Consider the following 23,818-nt stretch of genomic DNA (forward strand, 5'->3'; position numbering starts at 1 on the left):
AAATAATAAAACCACTTTAGAGTAGAATCAATTATCATCTCAGTTTATAATGTAACAATGCTGCCAATGGGGTTCCTGGGGTGTGAAATGACCTGCCCATATCACAGAGAACCCAGACTCCTGGGCATCCTTCCCTTTCTCTTTGTCTTCATAATACTTACCACACACTCCTACATTCCTATGGTAAATTGTTCCAACTATTGTAAACTTAGAAATCATGTAACCGGCCCTGGATGGTTGCTCAGTGGGTAGAGCATCGGCCCAGTGTGCGGACATCCAGGGTTTGATCCCCAGTCAGTGCACACAGGAGAAGTGAACATCTGCTTCACATCCCTTCCCTCTCCCCATTCTCTCTCCATTCCCCTCTCTCAGCCAGTGACTAGGTTGGTCCGAGTGTCGGCCTCAGGAGCTGAGGATAGCTCCGTTGATTCAAACATTGGCCTGGTTGGGGTGCATGTGGGAATTTGTCTCACTGTTTTTCCTCCTCACTTAAAAAAAAGGAAGAAGAAAAAAGAGAGAGAAAGAAATGGCATAACTAAGCTCTATCAAAATTATGTGAAAAGCATTTAACAGATAGACTGAGAATAAAAACATGAGGGATTCTCTTAGGTACAAGATGTGTATCCTTTAGGAGAATGGTTTAGACTTGTGTTTTTATTTACTAGTTTTTTGCAATAGTATCTACTATTTGGGAAAAGCTTATTATGAAACCTTCACTTACACCAAGTGAATTAATGTTAGAAAGCAGGATGGAATGACCTGTTTTGTCCTTTGAAACCCAAACTGAGTAATGCTTTAGGTCATTTTCATTCCTTCACTCTCAATAGATTCATGTGTTTGACAAAGTGGTAGTAACTCAAGGAAGAAAAAGAATGGAAAATAAAAAGGGTCATGATTAAGTTTCCTCCATATCTAAGAACAGAGCGGAATTGGATAGTTTCAGAGACTAATCCTCTGAGAATCACATCTCTGGTGGGCCTGGTCCAATGAGACACTCCAACGGCTGTCATGTCCTCAAGATCCTCAAAATAATCATCAAGGACTTAGGAAGAATCTGTCCACATCAGGCTGAGGGTGGGAGCCAAGTAGCTTTTGTGACTTAACTGCTTAACTGAGATCACTGAGACAAGTCATCTGCAGAGTTCGAGCCAAGTGTCTGCCCATGACATGATGTTGCCTTGATATCAGGGGCTCTCACTTTGGGATGGGCTCACCCAGGACTAAACTGGCCCCCAACCAGCTCCCATGAGATAAGACTTATTCATCTGAAGCTTGGGGGAAAAAAATGAGCCAATCACTTACAGACCTGTTTCTTTCTAAAGAAAAATCGTAATGCCTTGCCAAAACAAATGTAATAATTTGGCCTCTTCTTTCAGTTACCTCTGCTTTCTTGGAAATGTGTTTTGTAGATAAACCCTTTGCATTAGTCCAGGGAGTTAACCAGAAGTTTAAGAAGGCCAGCTAAGAAAGAACACACCTTTACTAAGGAATATTAAAAGAATGGTGTAGGAAAGACAAAGAGAAAGAAGAATATTGTACTTGAAGGCCCAGGATTTAAACAGGCATAGCAGACCGACTTCAGTTTGGGGGATAAACGGTGGGTGACATTGGAAGCAGGTTTTGGATATAAAGGTACAAGCTGTGTCCCGGAGATATGGTCCTGTATGTTTACAGAGGCCTAGTTTTTCTTTCCTAATTCCATATCCTACTCCTGTCTCCCTTTTCCATGCCCATATCCCCCTCTTGTATTCAACAGTTATCTTCAGGAACTATTGCCAACTCCAGGCAGCAATGAGGAGGTGAGTAATGTTGACATGTTTTCAAGTGCAGCTGTCAGTCACTCTTTCTTTTTAGGGGTATCCTGGGGTACAGTTTTCTACGGTGCAGCTCCCCACCCCCAGTATGGCCTGCAAGCACTGGTCAACATTTACAGTGGCTAGTATAAGAGGTTAATATATATTTGAAATTGAGATTATATGTTTAGGAACGAACTCGATCTATGATTAGTACCAGTGCAATGATGGAAGCATGTGGTCTGGGAAAAGGATGGAAGCAGAAAAAGGGGAGAGCGTCTTCATCTTCCATCGAGTCTGTGTAGTCCGTTTCATCCTACTCCACCCTCATTTCCCATGGAAATTCAATGGACAATGGGAGGAGAGTGCCATTACACTCAAGACCATGGCTTAGGATTCAGTCAAGGAACAAGAGCTTGAGCACCAGCCCTCTTATTTACTATCCCTGTAACCTCTGAAAAGTTCCTTAAATGTGCCTCAGGTTCATTTGAAAACTGGAGAAAGTATCCATTTCTCTAGGTTGTTAAGATCATTAAATAAACCAATATGCATAAATGCTTTCCATAGTCAATCAGTAAATCCTCAAACAGCAACAAATCATAATAAGCCAAATCTTTCGCTGCTGGTTGGATGACAATCTGATTATTGCTTTTGCTGCTCTACAATATTGAATTAGAGGAATGCGGGGTGGGAGAGAGAGTAGTAAAAGGCTATAAAACCTTAGTATTTTTGTACTCTAGAACAAATGAGTTTCTCTTGTCTGTTTTTTTAGCAATCTTTTAAGATTAGCCCTATTATGAAAAGGGAAATTGCAAAACATTTCATCAAATTTGAGAACGTGAATGCTTCAAGCTACTCTTCTCCACTCTCATCTCCATCCTCAGCCAGGCACTTTCCCTGGGAACTGTCCATATCTGACTCTCTTGTCTGTTAGATCACCATAAGAACAGCTCAGAGAAGACATAGACCTAAATGGAATAGATATGAGCATTTCATGTCTTGAGTCTCCCCATCTGCCACCATCTCTCAGGAGTCTCTGTCAAAACTGAGGACAACAAATCTTTCAATAGAGAAAGTGCATCAGCATTTTTTCCGAAGAACAAAATGTACCTCTTCCTGGTGTTAGCACAGAAGCCTCTAGTTTGAAATGCCCTCATTATTATGCATGGGTGTGAATATAAGCACAAATTATCCTTTGGGGAACAGAATTTTCAGGTTTCAGTGAGAGGCTCTTCCTTCAATTGTTCTACTATCCCTGCCAATTCACACCCTCTAAAACCCTCTCCAACCTCAGTTGACTCCTTCTCTCCTCTTCCTTTGAAGTCCAGACTTACATAACTATATAAATGTTAAAACCACTAACTAGAGAAAACAAAATCAAGTAATCTTCCTTAAAGTACAACACAAACACATTAAGGTTAATGAACAGGCAGTGGATGAGTCATGCAATTATGGAGACTGGTTAGAACTTGTAAGAAATTGGTTGGACTGGTATATGCAGACATATTAAAAGGTGTCCTCCCTTAGCCTTGGCAAGGGCTCTGTTTTGCGATGTTTAGTTGGACTCCATTTCCTTTATTATAATACTTGATATCTTTTCCTTTTTATATGTTGTTACCCAATGATTAAAATCAGAGATTAGCTGTTTTTCTATTGTTACTCATCAAATCTTTCTATATTCAAACCAGTTGTAGTCTGTCCTTGAAGTCAAGACTTTGGGAAGTAGAGGCAGAATCATCTAATAGTTGAGAATTCTGACAATCTCAGCTTTGACCCTAACTAGCTAAGTAATCTTGCGTGCTTTTACTAGGACTTTCTGCATGTCAGTTTACTTATGTGCAAACTGGATAAAACAGTTGGCAAGTCTTTGTGTACATTATATATATAAGATAATGTCTGATACACAGTGCACATTTAACACACGTTAAATATTATTTATATTATTTTATTAAATCATTTATTTTAAGATGAAATATTAATATAATTATTTGATGGTATAATTAATAGGGCTTCTCATTTCATATGTTCTCAAAGTCCCAGTAAATGAGTAACAGTTACCTTAATGCTAAAACCTTATCATAGAAAATCTTCTGCTGGTGAACTTGTATTTAGAAGGGTTTTTCTCTACCTCTGGCTTCTCTAGATCACCCAGGTTTCAAGTCCTCTCTGTCCTAACCCCCAGTCAGCACTGCAGCCCTAACCATTATTTTGGGAACACAGTAGGCTCTAAACATTACTTTGCAAGTTAGGCAAGTGACACACATGAGCTCTAAGCTAAGGACCTTCATATATTCTCACTCTAAATCTCCATAGAAACACCTTTATGAGGAAGATAAGGTAAGAATCTTTCTTTAGTCTACACGGTTTGTTTTTTTTTTTTTAAATAAAGGCCAAGTTATTGCAAAATGTCAGCTAGGTAGGTAGGAAAAGCTTTGAATCTAGATATGGGTTCCAGGCAGGGGACCTGAAAACCTTACAAAGCCTTATATCGCACTATTAGCTCAGGGAAATATTTCTCACCTTTAACAGGGAAAAGGAAAAATTACAACAGAAAGATAGTCTGGCTGTACTGAACAATTAGATGAAAGCATGACTTGAGATTGTTAGCATAAGCATGATTCTATTACAATAACCGAGTAGATAGTTTAGTGGGGGTTTTTTTAGTCAAATAATGTAATTTTAATTATAAAATTTTTTTTTGAAGTTACATAGTATTCCTACAAACCATTTAGATACTCTAGTAGTTAATAAAGAGGAAAAAGGGAAATAGTTTAGTCAGATTTAAAATTTTACAAAATAAAAAGGAGAATCAAATACAGAAAATGTGAACTAACATTTACGAAAGACCAATTAATTAATGCTCTTCAAGATTCTCACTAGATACTGAAACACTGAAGGATCAAAAGTATTTCATTGTTAACATATGCTAAAATGTAATAAATACCACACCAACCTTAAAGCCCAATGTATCAGGGAGCAAACTCTTATATACTCTGCATAACTATAATTGTATTTAATTTTTTAAATCCTGCAACTTCTGCTCTGGCCGATTGGTTCTGTGGTAGAGCATCAGCCCGGCATGTGAAAGTCTCAGGTTCAATTCCCGGTCAGGGCACACAGAAGAAGGGATCACTTCCTTCTCTCCCTCTCTCTCTCCTTGTATCCTGCAGCCATGGATCAAATGGTAGCAAGTTGGCCCCAGGAACTGAGGATGGTTCCATGGCCTTGCCTCAGGTGTTAAAAATAGCTCAGCTGACAAAACAACATCCTGTATGGGCAGAGCATCCCCCAGTAGGGGGCTTGCTGCGTGGATCCCAGTTGGGGTGATTGTGGGAGTCTTTTTCTTCTGCATCCCTGCTTCTCACTTAATAAAATAAATAAAAAATAAAATCCTGCAACTTCTAAATAAATGACAATCACAGAAATAAAACTCACATGAATAAACTATAATTAAAACCACCAATACTTCCCATTTAAACAGCTATAGCCACAATAGTATAGGTCAGGGGTCCCCAAACTACGGCCCGCGGGCCACATGCGGCCCCCTGAGACCATTTATCTGGCCCGCCACACTTCCGGAAGGGGCACCTCTTTCATTGGTGGTCAGTGAGAGGAGTAAAGTACGGTGTCGCTCACATACAGTACTACTTCCGGTGACGTGGGACGGATGCGTCACGGCTCTGGAAGCGCGTCCTATCACTTGTTAGGGCTAACAGTGACAAATATGGATCTGGACATTGACCATCTCATTAGCCAAAAGCAGGACCATAGTTCCCATTGAAATACTGGTCAGTTTGTTGATTTAAATTTACTTGTTCTTTATTTTAAATATTGTATTTGTTCCCGTTTTGTTTTTTTACTTTAAAATAAGATATGTGCAGTGTGCATGGGGATTTGTTCATAGTTTTTTTTTATAGTCCAGCCCTCCAACGGTCTGAGGGACAGTAAACTGGCCCCCTGTGTAAAAAGTTTGGGGACCCCTGGTATAGGTTATACCATTGAAAGGCAGTAGATAAGTCCATATAAAAATTGAGAAAACTCATTATGTATGTGTATGTCTCTCTCTCACACACATACATACATACACATAACAGTCTCAGCATTAATATGTTTACATAGTGAGCTTCTGAAAGAAGAGCACGCCTTCCTAAAGAAACAACTATTGATAATTTGTTAATACTTATTTGTAATTTAAGTTCGAAATATTCTCATTTATGTGTATGTTTAAAACAATGCAATAGTTTTCTATTTATTCAGTCCTTATATTCAGAATCTTAACAGTTTTAGAACAGAGGTGGGAACAGTGACCTGCTTTTTCAAACATTATATCCCCCAGACATGACTAATTTGAAGCTGAGCAAATTGCACATAATGGGCCAGGGATTAGGGTTCAGGATTTTAGTTGCTGCACTCTCCTTTCAGGGCACATGCCCCCCACCCCCCCATCACCCTGCAGCTTCCTCTCCAGGAGCAGCATTCACCAAACATGAAATCAAAGGAAATTTATTTTTTTAATTTTTCTGCAGGCTGATTTTTAAGAAGGATAAAGAAGATTAAGCTATTTTTAAAAAAAAAAATTTCCTGAGCCTGACCTGTGGTGGCGCAGTGGATAAAGCGTCGACCTGGAAATGCTGAGGTCGCCGGTTCGAAACCCTGGGCTTGCCTGGTCAAGGCACATATGGGAGTTGATGCTTCCAGCTCCTCCCTCCCTTCTCTCTCTCTGTCTCTCCTCTCTCTGTCTCTCCCTCTCCTCTCTAAAAAAATGAATAAATACATAAATAAATAAGTTTAAAAAAAGAAAAAAATTTTTTTTTTCCTTTCGGGGGGGGTTCTTTAGATTTTTAAAATGAGTTTTAAATACTGAAGAAACTAGCCACTTAAACCTGACCCGGTGGTGGCGCAGTGGATAGAGTGTCGGACTGGGATGCGGAGGACCCAGGTTCAAGACCTTGAGGTCGCCAGCTTGAGCGCAGGCTCATCTGATTTGAGCAAAGCTCACCAGCTTGGACCCAGGGTCGCTGGCTCAAGCAAGGGGTCACTTGGTCTGCTGAAGGCCCACGGTCAAGGTACATATGAGAAAGCAATCAATGAACAACTAAGGTGTCGCAACGAAAAACTGATGATTGATGCTTCTCATCTCTCTTCGTTCCTGTCTGTCTGTCCCTATCTGACTCCCTCTCTGTCTCTGTAAAAAAATAAAAGAAAAAGAAACTAGCCTCTTAAGAAACCTTTCCAATACATAAGAAAAAAATCAGATGCAAGATTTTATAATGGCTCAGTTTTTACAAAAGCATAGCATAATTCAGAGAATTTCTTTATTTAGAAATTAAATTTAATGGGGTGACACTGATCAATAAAAGTACATAGGTTTTGCCTGACCAAGCGGTGGCGCAGTGGATAGAGTGTCGGACTGGGATGCAAAGGACCCAGGTTCAAGACCCCAAGGTCGCCAGCTTGAGCATGGGCTCATCTGGCTTGAGCAAAAGCTCACCAGCTTGGACCCAAGGTCACTGGCTAGAGCAAGGGGTTACTCGGCCTGCTGAAGGCCCGCGGTCAAGGCACATATGAGAAAGCAATCAATGAACAACTAAGGTGTCGCAACGAAAAACTGATGATTGACGCTTCTCATCTCTCTCCGTTCCTGTCTGTCCCTATCTATCCCTCCCTCTCTCTGACTCTCTCTCTGTCTCTGTTAAAAAAAATAAAAAAAGACTGCCTGACCTGTGGTGGTGCTGTGAATAAAGCATAGACCTGGAATGCTGAGGATCCTGGTTTAAAAAAAAAAAAAAGTACATAGGTTTCAGGTGAACATCTCTATAGCTCAGGGAATTTTCAAATATGTCAAATTAAGATACTGCTTTCCAGAGCCTTTTTGTAAAATCTCATTAAATATCTACCAGTATACAGACACTGGCACAAGAAAAACAAATAACACACACACACACACACACACACACACACACACACACACACACACACACACGAGCTTGGTTCCAAGAAGGCAACTGAAGCAGGGGAGTGTTTAAGCTGGCAAACCAAACCTCAATCCCTATTTGCTTTTTTATCTAATGCTTAAAATTTCCCCATCAATTCTAGAAGGTGGCAACCAAGCACCAGTCTATCACGTAAAATTCTCTTAAGTACTGAAAAATTCATACATTTTATAACTGAAAGAAACCTTAAACTCATTAACCTACCAACAAAGAGAGTGAAGCCTGTTGGTTAACTGATTTGCCTGGTCACTTTGGGGTGCATGGTTTGTCATTGCTGTCTGGGGTGTCTGTTTTCTTTATCTGTGTCTGCCGCACTTTTGCCCTTGTAATCAGGAGCTCTGCCATCTAATCAGGAGGATCTGAATAGATCCTCCCCTTCCTTGGTTGCCACAGGACATTTCATCTGGGACAACAGTGATCAAAAAGGAACATACATTATGGCCAATTCAATGCTAAAATTTCACTTTCTCCCTTGGCCTCTGCAAATGTATTAGAAAGACTTCAATATCTGAGAGGGGAAGGAGTTAGTTCTCTTCTCACTGGGGAGAGTGGAAGAGGAAGTTTCTGAGCTTTATTTCAACTTTCCAGCCTCCAAACTGTTCCTTCATCTACTGACTCTACTCTTCCACTTCATTCAAGGTATATTCTTTGCTTAGTTCCATTTGCTTTCCAATTTAGGGCAGTTTGGTGGAAAAACATGTCACTTAGCTTTTGTTGATATGTATGTTCTCATGTTTGGGTCTTGTAGAATACCCAAGCTCCTAGGTTTCTTTAACAGGAAAAAAATAAAAGAAAATTTCTCTAAATCAGGTCTTTTCAACCTTTTCCAACTCTTGGCACACAGAAACTACTGAAATTCTGTGGCACACCAAAAAATATAATTTTTGCTGATCTGATTAAAAAAATAGGTATAATTTTGAGTCACACTGGTCAGCTATTGTTTTGTTGGTTCTCATTTTTCCATTTGACAACCAAAGGTAATAAGAGGTCAGTGCCCCTGATTAAATAGTCAGGCATTGCCTGTTTTTAATTTTTTTTTTGCACCACACCAGTTGAAAATCTAAATGGATGAGATACAGGCTAAGTCACTGTTCAAAGTGTTTAACATGGACTGAACTCGTTCTTTTCAGTCTTCCAGCCAGAACTGGGGACGCAGCAGTGACAGCTGAGGAAGAAGTAATTTTACACAACAGTTTCCCCCAAGAAGTATTATACATAGATCTTTCCTTTTTTTAGAAAAGTTGAACTTGTGGCAGAAGCCGTCAGGTCCAGACAGGTGGGATGGCAGGCTCTGCTTAGTGTAGTAGGGCCCTGACCCCTTAATCCAGACATACCTGATGGAAACTGACTTTTCATATCTTTCTTCTGAAATGAATTGTTTTAAACTGAAATAAAACTCGTCATTCCCCCCCCCCCAAGTTAGAAATAAAGCATTTTACTTATTGAAGAGAATCTAATTACAGTTAGAATCTATCACTAACTTTTTGAGACCATTACTAAGTTCTCTGGGAAAAACAACCTCTGGCACCACTGACTCCAGACAAACCCCTTTTGAATGAACAACTGTTCCAATCTTACTGCAACTTTAATGTCCACCAGCCACTTCCCAGTGTCCTTGAACCATCTCCTCAGTACTAAGATTCCAGAAATTATACCAATTCCAGAAGTGACCTAAGAAACAGAGAGCAGTGGATGATGGGCTCTTGAAGGCTAGGAGATCAGCTTTAGAAAAAGAAACATACACCAACAAACACCAGGGAACTATGTGTAATGGTTCACTGCCTGCACAAAAACCTCAAAGAGGATGAAGGTCAGACAGGGATAATAGGCCAATTTAATTCTGAAAGCACAAGGTGCAAGAAATTTTAATTATGGTCTGCCTCTGAAATCACACAAGATCCAATGGCATCTAACTGCAACTGCTCATCAAGGGGGACAAGAGGTGTAATTGTAACCGCGGCATAATCACTGTGAGGGCACAGGGAAGGCTGCCTTCAGCTCCCAGCAGAGAATGTATTAAGAGCCTAGAAAAATCCAATACAAGGAAACATGGAGATTGCACGTAGCTAAACAGGAGCTCATAACAGAAAGCCCAAGTGGAGTGAGTGTGTGAGTGTGTGCGCGCGCGCCGCGTGTGTGTGTGTGTGTGTGTGTGTGTGTGTGTGTGTGTGTGTGTGTGTGTGTTTGGGGGAGGGGAGGAAGGGTTCTAGGAAAAAAGATTAAGCTGTTTGGCCCATATTGAAAATATGAGCTTGGAAAACTCTGGCCCCCTTTCTGCTTTGTGTATACCTACAGTGAGAAAGGCACGATCTGCAGAAATTTCTCTCCTCGGTGAAGCTTCACCCATTCTCCTTTGTTTAAACAATTAGCTTGAATGTTACAGTGATTTACAGAACCAGACTCCCTTTAATTTGTTCCCAACAAACCCAAGTCTGGAGACATAATCGCCACGCACACGTCTCGAGGTGCCCAAGCTCCTCATTCCTAGGAAGACTGCGACGTCTGTGCCGCGCCGACTCTTGCAAAGGGAAAGCCCCTCCATGGACTTTCCACTCCGCAAAGTTTTACAAATCCGCGAAGTATGGAAGCAAAACCACCCATCCGCGCTGCAAAGTTGGCGGTCAAGTTTGTGGCGGATGTCCTAAATCTCGAGGGCGAAGGGGACGTAGGTGTTTGGAGAGGCGGGAGAATGGATGAAGTTGGAGAGACAGAGAAAATAAAAGGGAATTTTCCGAGTGGAAGGTCCACGAGACCATCTTCTTTATCCGGAAGCCTCTTAGACTCTGAGAGGTCCGGGCAGTGTGCGCCAGGAGAGGTCTCCTTAGGGCCGGCACAGTGTCCGGGGGCCCGGGGAGCTGTCACTTGCGCGGGGCTGCAGCGGGGGCGGGGGAGCTTTCCAAGACACCAACGGAGGACCAGGGACTCCAGACTCACCAGCTTTCGGGGCTCTGAGAAGTATGGGAGGGCAGATTCGAAAGAGCAGGCCAAAAGCAACACCTTTCGGATACGCTGTTCCCCTCCGACCTCTCCAACTTCCCGCAGCGCCAGCCAAAGACTTTCTTCTACCGCACCCCTCCCCATCCCGCCTCCCTGCACTCCGCACAGACCTTTTGACTACCACGGAGGGGGGAGGGGGGTGGCGGTGGTGGGTGGGAGAGGGTGCAGCGAGGAAGCGGAGGGCGCGAAGGTCGGGACCCAAAATACAAACTCTCAGCTCCTGGCCAAGACGACCAAATGCTTATACACATGCCAGGAGTACAACCCTGTAACAAGGCTCCGGGTTTGCGCCGGGCGCAGTTCCCCGACTCTACTGTTATTCCTAATAAAGTCGGTAACGTTGCCCTCTGGAGCTGAATGGGAGGAAACTCAGAGGAAAAAGGGGAACGCGGGAAAAAGCGGGGGTTGGGGGGAAGCAGCAACCAACTTTGTAACCCAGCGCTTCCTCGCGCGATCCGTCGCCATGCTTAAGATTCCCACCCCCGCCACCCCCCTCCTTCCTTTCAAGTGGATACTGAAACTAGGCCAAAACTTTTTCCCCTCCTTTTCTCTTAGCCACTAGACTGGATTGTGCCCCACGGAGCCCCATGGAGCTCTGCTTTCTTAAGCACAATAGCTGGACTAATTAGATCATAGAAGCAAGACAGTGATACTGTAACAAGTAGCCGGAGAGGCAAAGAGGGAAGGGGCCCAAAAAGAGAGAAAGGGGGAAAAGTTTGGAGCTCTTGCACTTACCAATCAAGCCTCCCACCAGAAAGGCGATGATTTGAAACACAAGCAGAATCCCACCAACAATGCATAGCTTCTTGGTGCTCATGTTTTCTATAATTGCCCCAGCCATTTTTGCGCCCCCCTTTTTCTTTTCTTTTGGAAATAAATGTTTTAGGGTGTGCTTTTTGCTCGCTCTCCTCTCACGATCCCTATTCCCTCGCCTCCTTTTGGGCGCTGCAAAACTTCAGGGGTGCAGGAGCGCGGCGAAGATGGGACCGAGACGGTAGGCGCCCTCACGGATTTCCCCGGCGCAGCCGGCTCGGGTTCCCCCAATGCCCGGAGCTGTGATTGTGGCCGCTCCGCCGCCTGTGGACGCTTAAAGGAGCAGGGAAGCGGATCACATGACGCCGCCTCCCTCCCTTTCTTCCTCCCTCCCTCTCGCGCTTCCTCCCTCCCTGCCTCCCTCCCTCCCTCTCTTCCTCACCCCCTTGCCCGCTAGTGCGGGGCACCGAGCTCTGGCGGGGGTTGGCGTCCCGCTCCCAAATCTGGCAGGCAGCTCGTCCCGCTAGAGGCTGCTGTCGTTTTGGGGTAGAGGATGTTGTTAAGTGGGTTTCCCCTACTCCGCCTTTACATGTTTCGTTCTCTGGTGCGAGGTTTAAATCACCCGTGGATAGCTTCACAGACCTTTAACTTAGGCATTGACTTTAGGAAATGGTCCCCATCCCCCAACTGCTAGCACTCTTTTAGGAAAGAGAAGAATTTTTTAAAGGGACCCAAAGATGCTTAAATCAAAGAATAGTGATGCGGGATAAAGTCTCAGCTCAGCTTCCTTCTACCTGATCCTAGCCTCGGTCATTGGGCATAGACTCAGCTAAATGTCCCCATGGCATCCCCTGAGGGACCCTGCGCTCCAGCCAAATCAGACTACTGCTCCTTACCACAGTATACCCCACTCCGTGTGTTTCTAGGGTCTTGACCTTGGCTCTTGCTAGGGGAGGGGGGAGGGTTAATTCCATCAGAGTTTTAAACATTTGAAAACCAACTCGTCTGAAAAATCTTGCTATTTTTCCAAACCACCTTCACTTAATATCTCCGGGAACTAAGCCCCTATAGTTCCTGTTTACATTCTTAGCTTCTATTGTAAGGACTTGTGAGGACGTTTGTCTCCAGCACAGAGCCTAAACTCCTAGATACAGACCAAGTTTTATTCATCTTTGTACCACCCACCATGATGCCTAACAAAATTCTAGCTCTAGTAGGTCCTCCATAAACTTTTGTTGACTGAATAAATAAGTGAATGTGAAAGCAAGCCCACCGTTTGCATTTCAAAAACCTAAAAGAGACCTTTGATTTAGATCGTATACATATTAAGTTGCAATGTTTGTTCTCTCTTAGTGAGGATATATTTATATTTATACTTAACTTCCAGGGGGAAAGGGGGGGAGGGGACTCAAGAGATTTCCTACTCTATCAAAACTAAATTCCCGGACCTCGTTTTTTTCTGTGTTTCAGGCTAGCACAACACACAATGCCCAACAGACCCTGGTCTGGGAACCTCCGTTCTCCATTCCCACGCATGCTGGGCTGCGCCACCCACCACTCCTCACATACCTGGTTTCATGCCCCTCCTCTCCATCTGAACCCTCCTCATTGCCTAGGCAATATCCCAAGTTCTGTCTCCTCCTGTACTCTGTTTCTGAACTTTCATTGTCCTCACAGAAGATGCCATGTGGGTTACACATCATAGAGGTGCTCGTTTCCAGAGTTCAACTAGATACTTCATAGGGACTAGTACCAAACTTGATGCATATAAAACTCCATTTCCTTAGAATTTAACAGTTCTTAATAGTTCTGGATATATTTTGCTCTTTATTCATTCTTTCCAGTAGTCACTTATTAAGCACATATTCCTTTCCAGGCTTGCTTTTCTAAGCCCTGGGGATGCCAAGATGTGAAAGCACTTGCCCTTGTCTTGGGGTCTAAGCTTCCAAACTAACTGTTATTCACTGAGTAGTGATTAACAACCTTTACTCTGGAGTAGTCGGGAAGAAGAGAAAGAATTCTTGTCAACAGTAGTGGTCAGAAGTGCTTGACTGGTACCCAAACATACATAGACCAGTGGGAGTTATTTGCTTTCCTTTCTTACCTTTTCAGAAGATTATGTAATTTTTTTTTTTTTTCTGACAGGAGGAGGTTTCAGGGCATCATAAATAGAAATAGTGTCCTTCTCATCTCTGTTGAACTCTAGTTAATTCTGCATTCTGTGTTCCCATCTCAGCCAGCTACTAACTTCCACATATTTAAATAATAATGATGCCTTAGGATTAGAATTTTTTTTAATACCAGGGGATTGTTTGTTTGTTTGTTCATTTTATTTTTAAAACTAAAGTTAATAGGATTCATCAAGATTTACTCTTCATTGATACTACTTTTCACTATTTAGGAAGAAAGAAATGATGTTCTGTGTGCTTCAAATATGAATTGGATCTATAAGTGATTCCTGGCTAGTTGAATAGGCTTATTTATTTAAGGTTAGTGAGCTCCTCAACTCCCTTTTCTGTCAACTGTCACAACACACTCCATCCCCTTGGCTCCCAAATGTGTCCTCGGAGTAACTGACCTAACTCTTTAAGGTCTAGAAATGAGAGACTTGGAATAAAATACTAGTTCCTTACCAAGGTGATTATCTATTTTGAAAGGGCATTTATTATTTAACATTTTAATTAAAAGGAAATATTTCTGCCCTGGCCGGTTGGCTCAGTGGTAGAGTGTCGGCCTGGCTTGTAGAGGTCCCGGGTTTGATTCCGGCCAGGGCACACAGGAGAAGCGCCCATCTGCTTCTCCACCCCTCCCCCTCTCTTTCCTCTCTGTCTCTCTCTTCCCCTCCCACAGCCGAGGCTCCATTGGAGCAAAAGATGGCCCGGGCGCTGGGGATGGCTCCTTGGCCTCTGCCCCAGGAGCTAGAGTGGCTCTGGTCGCAACAGAGCGACGCCCCCGGAGGGGCAGAGCATCGCCCCCTGGTGGGCAGAGCGTCGCCCCCTGGTGGGCGTGCCGGGTGGATCCCGGTCCGGCGCATGCGGGTGTCTGTCTGACTGTCTCTCCCTGTTTCCAGCTTCAGAAAAATACAAAAAAAAAAAAAAAAAAGGAAATATTTCTAATTGCTAACCAGTGCTTCTAACTTGTGTGAGATTACCAATATTGCCAAACTGAGGGAGGGTCAGACATATGCAACATCAATCATGAGGAACTGCTTTTTTTTTAAATTACAGTTTCTAGTATGTATTTTTTTAAAGTAACTGTTGGATTCTCATCTTCCAAAGGAGTAACACAGTCCAGTAGAAAAGAGCACGAGTGTTTGAGTGGTCTGGATCTGAGAGAGCCGAGCTCCCAGCTCTGCCCTTTGCTATGTGTGACCATGGGCCATTACAGTCACTTACCCACTCCAACGTTAAGTTCTCTCATCTGTAAAATGGAGATAACAATAGTACCTAGCTATGGTGTTCTTATAAGATATTAATATTATGATTAAGAACCCTTAAGGAAGATCAATAAACATGTAAAAAAAAACTAATAAAATTGCTCATCCATTGGTTCTTTCTCAGCTCTAAAATTTTATCACGCTATAATTATTTTTTGAAACATACTCTAACTTATAAGGGGGCTAATAAGGCCAAAATCTAGTATTGAGTTATGAATAGCATTCAGTGAACATTAAATATAGAAACATTTCTAAAAACTTCTCCCAATCGCTAATAAAACATGTGTTTTGGGTTACCAGGTAGATTGTCCCAGAGAATAAGATAATCCAAGGATGCTCTCCAACTTTGCAAACAGAAATTAATCATTTCAACTCCATTTCACTTGACTTAAGTTGGACATCCTGATTTACCCATTGTTTATTTGAAGATTTTGACATATGGAAATCATAATGATGTACAGTGTGTATTTATTGAATGCATGAATGAATAAATGTATAATAAGTAAGTAACTAACTGAAGGTGGATTAACTGTAACTCCTCTCCCCCTGACCCTCATGCCCCATTCCTTACAGCATTTACTGACTAAATGCCTATCTGGCACATATATCTTGGGTCTTAGTTTGCATCTACATCTATATATGTAACATGTCACCCACCCTTGGCTTTCAAGCTCCTTAAAACTAAGAAGAATATGACCTAAGCCTTTGTCTCTTACAGTCCTAGTATATACAGCACCTTGCACAGAGGAGGGCTCATTTCCTGAAGCTGAGAAAGCCCCCTTTGGAAGCCAAAGGCAGCATATCATTATCATCATTGCAATAAATGTAATGTAGAGATCTGAAAGAATTGCATATACCTCTTCAAACACATAATTTGCTTCCCAGAGGGACCTAACAAGAGTAATAATCTCACTCTGAGGCCTCTTGTTCTTATAAATAGCTTTTATCCATAAATGGCATCTCTGTCATTGGTATTTTCTCGAAGTTAATGCCTGTGAATGTGAGAAGATGCTTTGGGTTCACACTCTATTATTCAGTGTCACTTTTCTTTCTCTGTTTTTCTCAATAGATAGTTAGGTAGGTAGATAGATAGAAAGAGAGGTAGAGAGAGAGATAATAGGTAAATAGATAAAAGAATACGTATACAGTCAAAACTTCTTTTAAAATGCTATTCTTTTTTTTTCAAAAGGAGCCACCCATCACCTTTCTCTCTATGAGCTCCTTTGTCTTGTTTTGTATGTAAATGCAAGACCTTTTCTAGCACCTTCTTTTGCACACTAACTTGGTTCAGATCTATTCAGAACCCAGGGCTGGGGAAACTGGCTCTTACCACCTGATATTTAAATATGATTGTTTCATAAATATCCCACACCCTCTCCTATTTTACACATCAGCACTCACCCTGAATAAACTCTGTTTCACCTTTTCTTTAACATCACATATATTTCACACATTAGGCTTATTCAGTCACAGCTTTAAGTCTTTCTAGTTGTGTATATAAATCTGAGAATATTACTTAGCTTTTTTAGAGTTACTTTTCTCATTTTTTTTAAAAAAGATGCTAATACCAACCTCTTACATTGTGGTGAGCATTTTAAAAATGTTTTAAAGTTCCTCGACATGTAAAGCCTGATACAAAGTTGGCACTCAACACGTTTTGCTTGTCCTAAGAGGGAGGTTTCTGTTCCCAAATAGCAAAACAAACCAAAGAACTCTAAATTTCCTAATAATTGTTTCTTATGAAACTGCCTCTTTGAACCCAGACAGCTTGAAATAGGCAGGTAAAAAACACTTTATAGGTTTCCAGAAGCCAGTTGTGGGAGGCAGCTGACATCTTAAAACAGCTAGCCAGCCTCCTGTTGTTTCCCAGGCTTGAGAGAGGCTGCAGCCGAGAGCTGGGATGCCTCCAGATGCACACCTCTAAGATGGCATGTGCTGTTTCTGGAGCAGAGGTAAGAAAATGGGTCCTTTCCCTCTGCCAGTTTCCTTGGCATAAGCCTAATGGGGTCTGAGCTGACTGATCCACTACCACCACCCCCCTGCCATACCCTCATAACTACTTTCCCTCCCTATCTCACCTTGTACTTTGTCACACTCATAAGCTTCTCTCCATCTGCTCCTGCCCATGGAGAATAGCAGTGGAAGGAAAGCCTGAACAGGCCAAGATACACCTGCTCTGTAGAGCAATTCTGTGATATGCAGACGATAACCAACACCAAGGCACAGTCAGCAGAGAAGTTTTGTTGAATGAATGAATAAATGATAAATGAATACATTCCAGTCCCTGGCTATCCAGGGAATCAGGAAGCCCTCACCTCAAGATGGCCAGTAAAAATATAAGGGGCTCAGATTTTTTTTTTTTTTTTGTATTTTTCTGAAGCTGGAAACGGGGAGAGACAGTCAGACAGACTCCCGCATGCGCCCAACCGGGATCCACCCGGCACGCCCACCAGGGGGCGACGCTCTGCCCCTCTGGGGTGTCGCTCTGTTGCAACCAGAGCCACTCCAGCGCCTGGGGCATAGGCCAAGGAGCCATCCCCAGCGCCCGGGCCATCTTTGCTCCAATGGAGCCTCAGCTGAGGGAGGGGAAGAGAGAGACAGAGAGGAAGGAGAGGGGGAGGGGTGGAGAAACAGATGGGAGCTTCTCCTGTGTGCCCTGGCCAGGAATCGAACCCAGGACCCCTGCATGCCAGGCCGATGCTCTACCACTGAGCCAGCCAGCCAGGGCCTAAGGGGCTCAGATTTAACCTCAGCCCTAAACCACCTGGGGTGAGAATAGACCCTGAAGTGGGCCAATTCGTACCCCATGCTAATTGTGAATTAGCTCAGACTTATCACTAAGTAGCTCAGCATGAAAGATAATTTCTAATAAAAAACAGCTTCAGGCGTCTATATGTAATGTAAGAAAGTAAAGGTTGTGTGGGGATAAAATACATGAAAGTCAAGGACCTTTCATATTTCCACTTTGCATTAGATAAAGGAAACTGGGGTGGCAGGAAGTGAAGACGGAAGTAGTTCCCCAAAAATATCAGATTTAACGGCAGCTAATAGGCCTTAATAATAATGTCAATAATTATAAGAAGAAGAAGAACTTACACTGATTGCTTCCTAGGTACCAAGCACTAGATTAAATTAAACACTTTACATATATTATCATCATTAATACATACAACAGTTCTATGGAGTAGGTAGTCATTTTATTATTAAAAAAGGAAAGCTAATTCAGAAAAATGAAGGAACATTCCTTTTATCACACTGCTAGCAAACGAGGGAGTTCAGATTCTGAGATAGATACAATACACCATTCACTCAATCACCAAATGTTGATTGACTGCTTATGAATGCCAGGAATTGATGATCATGCTGGGGAAGAGTAGTTGGCCCAACAAAGGCCTTGCCCTCATACAGCCTGCATTTAGAGGGCCTACTGACCTGGCAGTGTGGCTCAGCTGCTTAGAGCATTTTCCAGATCAACAGAGGTTGCTAATTTGACTCCTGGTCAGGGCACACACAGAAACAGATTGATATATCTGTCTGTTTGTATGTCTCTCTCTCTCCCATCTTCTCTTTAAAATCAATAATTTTTTAACAAATTTAAAAAAAAAGAGTTTGTCTATGTGGCGGTGCAGTGGATAAAGCGTTGGCTTGGGATGCAGAGGACCAAGGTTTGAAACCCCAAGGTCTCTGGCTTGAGCGTGGGCTCACCCAGTTTGAGTCTGGGATTGCTGGATTGAGCATGGGATCATAGACATGACCCCATGGCCCCTGGCTTGAGCCCAAAGTTCACTGGCTTGAAGCCCAAGGTTGCTGGCTTGAGCCTAACCTCACTGGTTTGGCTGGAGCCCCCACCCCCCATCAAGGCACATATGAGAAAGGAATCAATGAACAACTAAGGTGCAGTAACTACTATGAGTTGATGCTTCTCATCTCTCTCTCCTTCTGTCTGTCCCTCTCTCTCTCTCTCTTTTGCAAAAAACAAACAAAAAAACAAAAAACAAAAAATGAATTAAGAAAAAGAAAGCTTACTATAGAGCCTTACTTTTTATCTCCTTTATGCCAGTTGTGCCCTTTGAACTGAACAAAGAAAGAAACCTGCAGGGCTGTGGAAATGAGTGAAAATCACCTCCTTGCTCTGCCCCATGAGCTCTCAGGAGCCATTCATTCAGAAACTCCTTTCCTGCCAATTCTGAGACAGGCACTGTTTTAGTGTTTTTTGGCTGCTCCTTTGTTCATGCATTCAATTCTGTTTCCTTCCTCAGCACCTTTCTCCCACTCAGATCAAACTCCCTCCAATTAAACCTTAAATCTTTGCAAGTCTTTCTGTGCAGGTTTTTTGTCATTAAGGCTTTTCCAAGTTGAAGATCAATTTTCAAGACAAATGACTCATGCAAGTAATTGTTAAGCACAATTTCAGAACGTTTTAAGGACATCCTTGAAGAATACATGTTAGCAAAAGACATTCAGGACACAAAATTAATTTTGGTTTAGCTAAGCTAGAAAATGATTTCTAAAATATTTTTGTTTATTTTTTTGTCATGGATGAATTCCTAATAAAGACCTTCTTTAACAAAGATTTCAAGTTGCTTTATCAACATTATTCAACTTAATATAATAATTTATTTTTTAAGATTTTATTTATTCATTTTGAAGAGGGGGGGGGAGAAGAACAGGAAGCATCAACTCCCCTATGTATCTTGACTGGTGAGCCCGGGGTTTTGAACCGGCAACCTCAGTGTTCCAGGTCAATGCTTTATCCACTGCGCCACCACAGGTAGGCTAATATAATTTATAAGGGTAAACTTTCTCAATTATTTTTTTATTTTTTAAATTTAAAAATTTGATAATTTAAAAAAAATTAAATTTAACATCTCCCCGGGGGAGGGGGGGATGCATTCAGGGTGACACTAGAATCTATGTACATGCAATAAATTAAAATCAATTAAAAAAAATCCGCTTTGAAAAGAAAAAATAAAAAAGAATCCCCAGTCCTTACAGCTTTCTGAAAAAAAAATTTTTTTATTGGGAGTGACATTGTTTAATAAGATGATATAGGTTTCAAGTGTACATTTCCATGATACATAGTCTGTATATTGTGTTGTGTACCCACTAGTCAAACCAAATCATTTTCTGTCATCATATATTTGGCTCTTTTTACCCTTTACTATCCCCTAACCCCCTTCCCTCTGGTAACCACCATACTGTTGCCTGTGCCTATGAGTTTCAGCTTTATATCCCACATATGAGTAAAATCATATGCTTCTCAGCTTTTTCTGACTAACTTATTTATTTATTTATTATTTTTTGTATTTTTCTGAAGCTGGAAACGGGGAGAGACAATCAGACAGACTCCTGCATGTGCCTGACCGGGATCCACCCAGCACGCCCACCAGGGGCGACGCTCTGCTCACCAGGGGGCGATGCTCTGCCCCTCCAGGGCGTCGCTCTGCCGCGACCAGAGCCACTCTAGCGCCTGAGGCAGAGGCCAAGGAGCCATCCCCAGCGCCCGGGCCATCTTTGCTCCAATGGAGCCTTGGCTGTGGGAGGGGAAGAGAGAGACAGAGAGGAAGGAGGGGGGGGGGTGGAGAAGCAGATGGGCGCTTCTCCTGTGTGCCCCGGCCGGGAATCAAACCTGGGTCCCCCGCACGCCAGGCCTACGCTCTACTGCTGAGCCAACCAGCCAAGGCCTTCTGACTAACTTATTTTACTTCCCATGACATCCTCAAGATCCATCCATGTTGTTACAAGCAGCAGTATTTCATTATTTCTTACTGCTGAGTAGTATTTCATAGTATATATGTACCACATCTTCTTTATCCAATCACTTATCAAAGGACAGTCTACTTGTTTCTATGCCTTGGCCACTGTGAATAATGCTGCAATAAACAGGGGTGCATATATCTTTGCAAATAAATGTTTTAAAATTTTAGGCATCTACCCAACTTCTGATACATATCTTACCTTTTTAAGAAATCTCATACAAGAAGCCTGAATGATTTGACTGTACTTTCCTTCATTTATTTCATAAATATATTTTTTATGTGTTTACTATATGCCAGGTATCTGGCAATTACTGGGCTACACATACAAAAGGAGCAAGCTTATCATTTCAGATATGTAAAAAGACTCTGTTACCCAACATGGTAAGTCTTGAAGAATCACTGGTGTAAGAGGCATGAAGGAGAACTCAGATCTAAGAAAAAGACAGAACAAGGTGTTCTCCTTGGGTGGGTACACAGGGTCTTCACACTCTGGTTCCATTGGCTCTCTGCAGGGTCGGCATTGTGTAGTGGTGACGAGTGTGGTCCTGGAGACGGACTACCTGGGGGCTGAATCTGGCTTTACTACTTACTTGTTGTGTGCCTGGACTAGTTAGGGTAATCACTCTGTCACTCAGTGCCCTCATCTATACAATGGGAATAATACTCTCCCCAAATATGACTGTCATGCAGATTAGATGGGATAATTTGTGTTAAGTATTTACAATAGTTGCTGAAACTTAGTACATTTAATGTGTTTGTTCAAAACAAACAAACAAAAAATTTTTTCTCTTCTGCCACTGCCACAAAAATGCCTTGGGTTCTGTTCACTTTCAACATCTTGCTAAATCCCCAAGCATCACATGTGGTTGAGCATATATTCATTAGTAATTAATGTTAGTATCCATTATTAATTTATTAGGCATCTCCTATATGCCAAGTACTGTTGCATAATTATGGGAGGCAGTATGATAAGCAAGGATTTAGCATTAAACAGATCTGGGTGAAATTCTAGGACCTTGGACAAGTAACTTGAGCTCTCAGAGCTTTAGCTAAGTCACCTGTAAAATGGAAATAATGGTATATTCACAAAAGCTGTGGGGAGGATTGAATATATTTGGTGTATAAAGAGCTTAGCAAGGTGCCAAGTATTTTATAATACTAAATAATAAGAAGGAACTAGAGGAGGGGTAGGATTATTGTAAAGGCAATACCCATTATTTAGTTAGAAAACTGAGGTTCAACTGTTGCCTTCCCATTCTGCACTGTTCAGGGACACTTTTTCCCGTGTTCCAGGTTACCCTCAACTCCAGTTTCCTGAAATCCTTGTTGACAACTCTTTCATTGAACAACCCACTCCTAGCAAGCAATCCAGCTATGGTTTGGAAAGAATGGGATACTAAGCCTCCAGGACTGCTTGTTGAAACTATCTTTCAGGTATCACACATACTTTAAAATACTTTTTGATCCTCTTCCCTCCTAAGCAGATGTACTCTCTCACTTGGGATACTCATAAAGCCGTATTTATTATGGCCCTTCACACATGCTACCTGATATTGCAGTTATCTGGGCACTTGTCATGTCTACCCCACTAGATCACAGTTGTGTTTTCTTTCATTTCTTTTTAAGATAATAGGGCTGTGTTTTGCTTGAAAGTCTTTTTATTTAATTCCAGTAGATCCCACCCAGGCTCTGTAGTGATACTTTCAGATCTTTGCCTCTTTATCTCCTCTCAAAACAGATGTTCTATTTCACAGGGGAAGTCGAGGGAACAAGCCATCAGGTCATCTTCCAGACTAGTTGTTTTTCTATTTCAAGGAAGTAATGACCCACCTTTATACCTTTATTATGCTCTTAGACCTATTTTAGAGAGTTGGCCAGCATAGCCTCAGGTTAATGGTATGTGCTCTGTTGAATCCTTGACTTTAGGGTGAGAGTAAGGATTAAATGAGTCATGTACAAGGTACTTACTAGATAGGGTACTTAGCACATGATATCAACTCAGTAAATGTTAACTACTCTTAATTACCTTCTATGACTTGTTTCTTTGATGATGATCTTTCATACCTTTTTGCAATATTACTCTCAAGTCTTCCTCAAATAAAATATATCCTTCTCAACCCTGCATTCTACATAATTCATCACTCACTGGATTTTTGCCTTTGATTGTAAATCAAACTTCTGAAACAAACTGCACATTTGCTAGTTTTATAACCTCTTTTTCCATTCCCAGCCTGACCCTCTACAGGCAATTTCTATTTCAGACTTTACATTCCACTGACTCTGCTCTGCCAAAGCTCACCAGCAACCTCTTTGGTGAGCATTCTACTTGATGTCTCTAAAATTTAACACATCTCATTTGGGAAAAATCTCTCCCTACTTTATTCTCAGTCTTCTTCCTATTTCTCTAACATTCCTTTCTCTCTCTTTCACTGGCTTCATTTCCTCTGACCATTCCCTGAATGTTAGTATCACTTTATTTATCTCATCTCTTCTCATAGGGTGGGTGGGAAAGTCTATATCTTCAGTCTATATCTTCAGACCTGATTTCTTGACTGAACATTAGACTTATAGAACCAAGGGTTTCCTAGTCATCTCTGCTTTTAAAAAAGCATGCATTTCCAAATCAACCAGATGTCTTCCTATCCCATTTAGTGACTTAATATTCCAACGATTTGCCCAAGTTACATATTTCAAAGCCATCCTTGATTCATTACCCGTACATCAATCAGTTATCAAGATCAGATTCTATTGCCCTTATTCATAATGGTTGGCCTCTCTTCTCCATCCTCCCAACCTCTCTGCAAGTCCAGACCCTCATCATCTCTTCAACTTAGACTATTGAAGACCTTTTGACCTTCTGTATCAGGTCTCCACTCTCTGGTTTTTAACTATAGATAATTCAGTCTGTACACAGTTTTAAAAGTGTAATCATTATAAAACACAGATCTGTCTTCACTTTCTGTGTGTAACTGCAACATCTTCCCACTGCCTACAAATGAAGCCTACCTTTTAAAGCCCATATATAGCAAAAGCTCACTGAGTTCTCCAAGATTTAGATGCTTGGGACTACCTTTTGTTCCCAGACTC

The 23,818-nt window shown here is 41.9% G+C and overlaps 1 protein-coding gene across 1 annotated transcript in view; it reads right to left on the reverse strand.

Moving 5' to 3' along the window:
- Positions 1 to 11,870, reverse strand: part of WLS (Wnt ligand secretion mediator) — a 114,735-nt gene extending 102,865 nt beyond the window's left edge. Inside the window, exon 1 of the mRNA XM_066376547.1 lies at positions 11,519 to 11,870. Coding sequence (XP_066232644.1) covers positions 11,519 to 11,624 — 106 coding nt within the window. The 5' untranslated portion in view covers positions 11,625 to 11,870. The remainder of the gene's footprint in view (positions 1 to 11,518) is intronic.
- Positions 11,871 to 23,818: the final 11,948 nt, after the last annotated feature.

The sequence above is a fragment of the Saccopteryx leptura genome, chromosome 3, assembly GCF_036850995.1.
Source record: "Saccopteryx leptura isolate mSacLep1 chromosome 3, mSacLep1_pri_phased_curated, whole genome shotgun sequence".
In the NCBI taxonomy this organism is placed as follows: domain Eukaryota; kingdom Metazoa; phylum Chordata; class Mammalia; order Chiroptera; family Emballonuridae; genus Saccopteryx; species Saccopteryx leptura.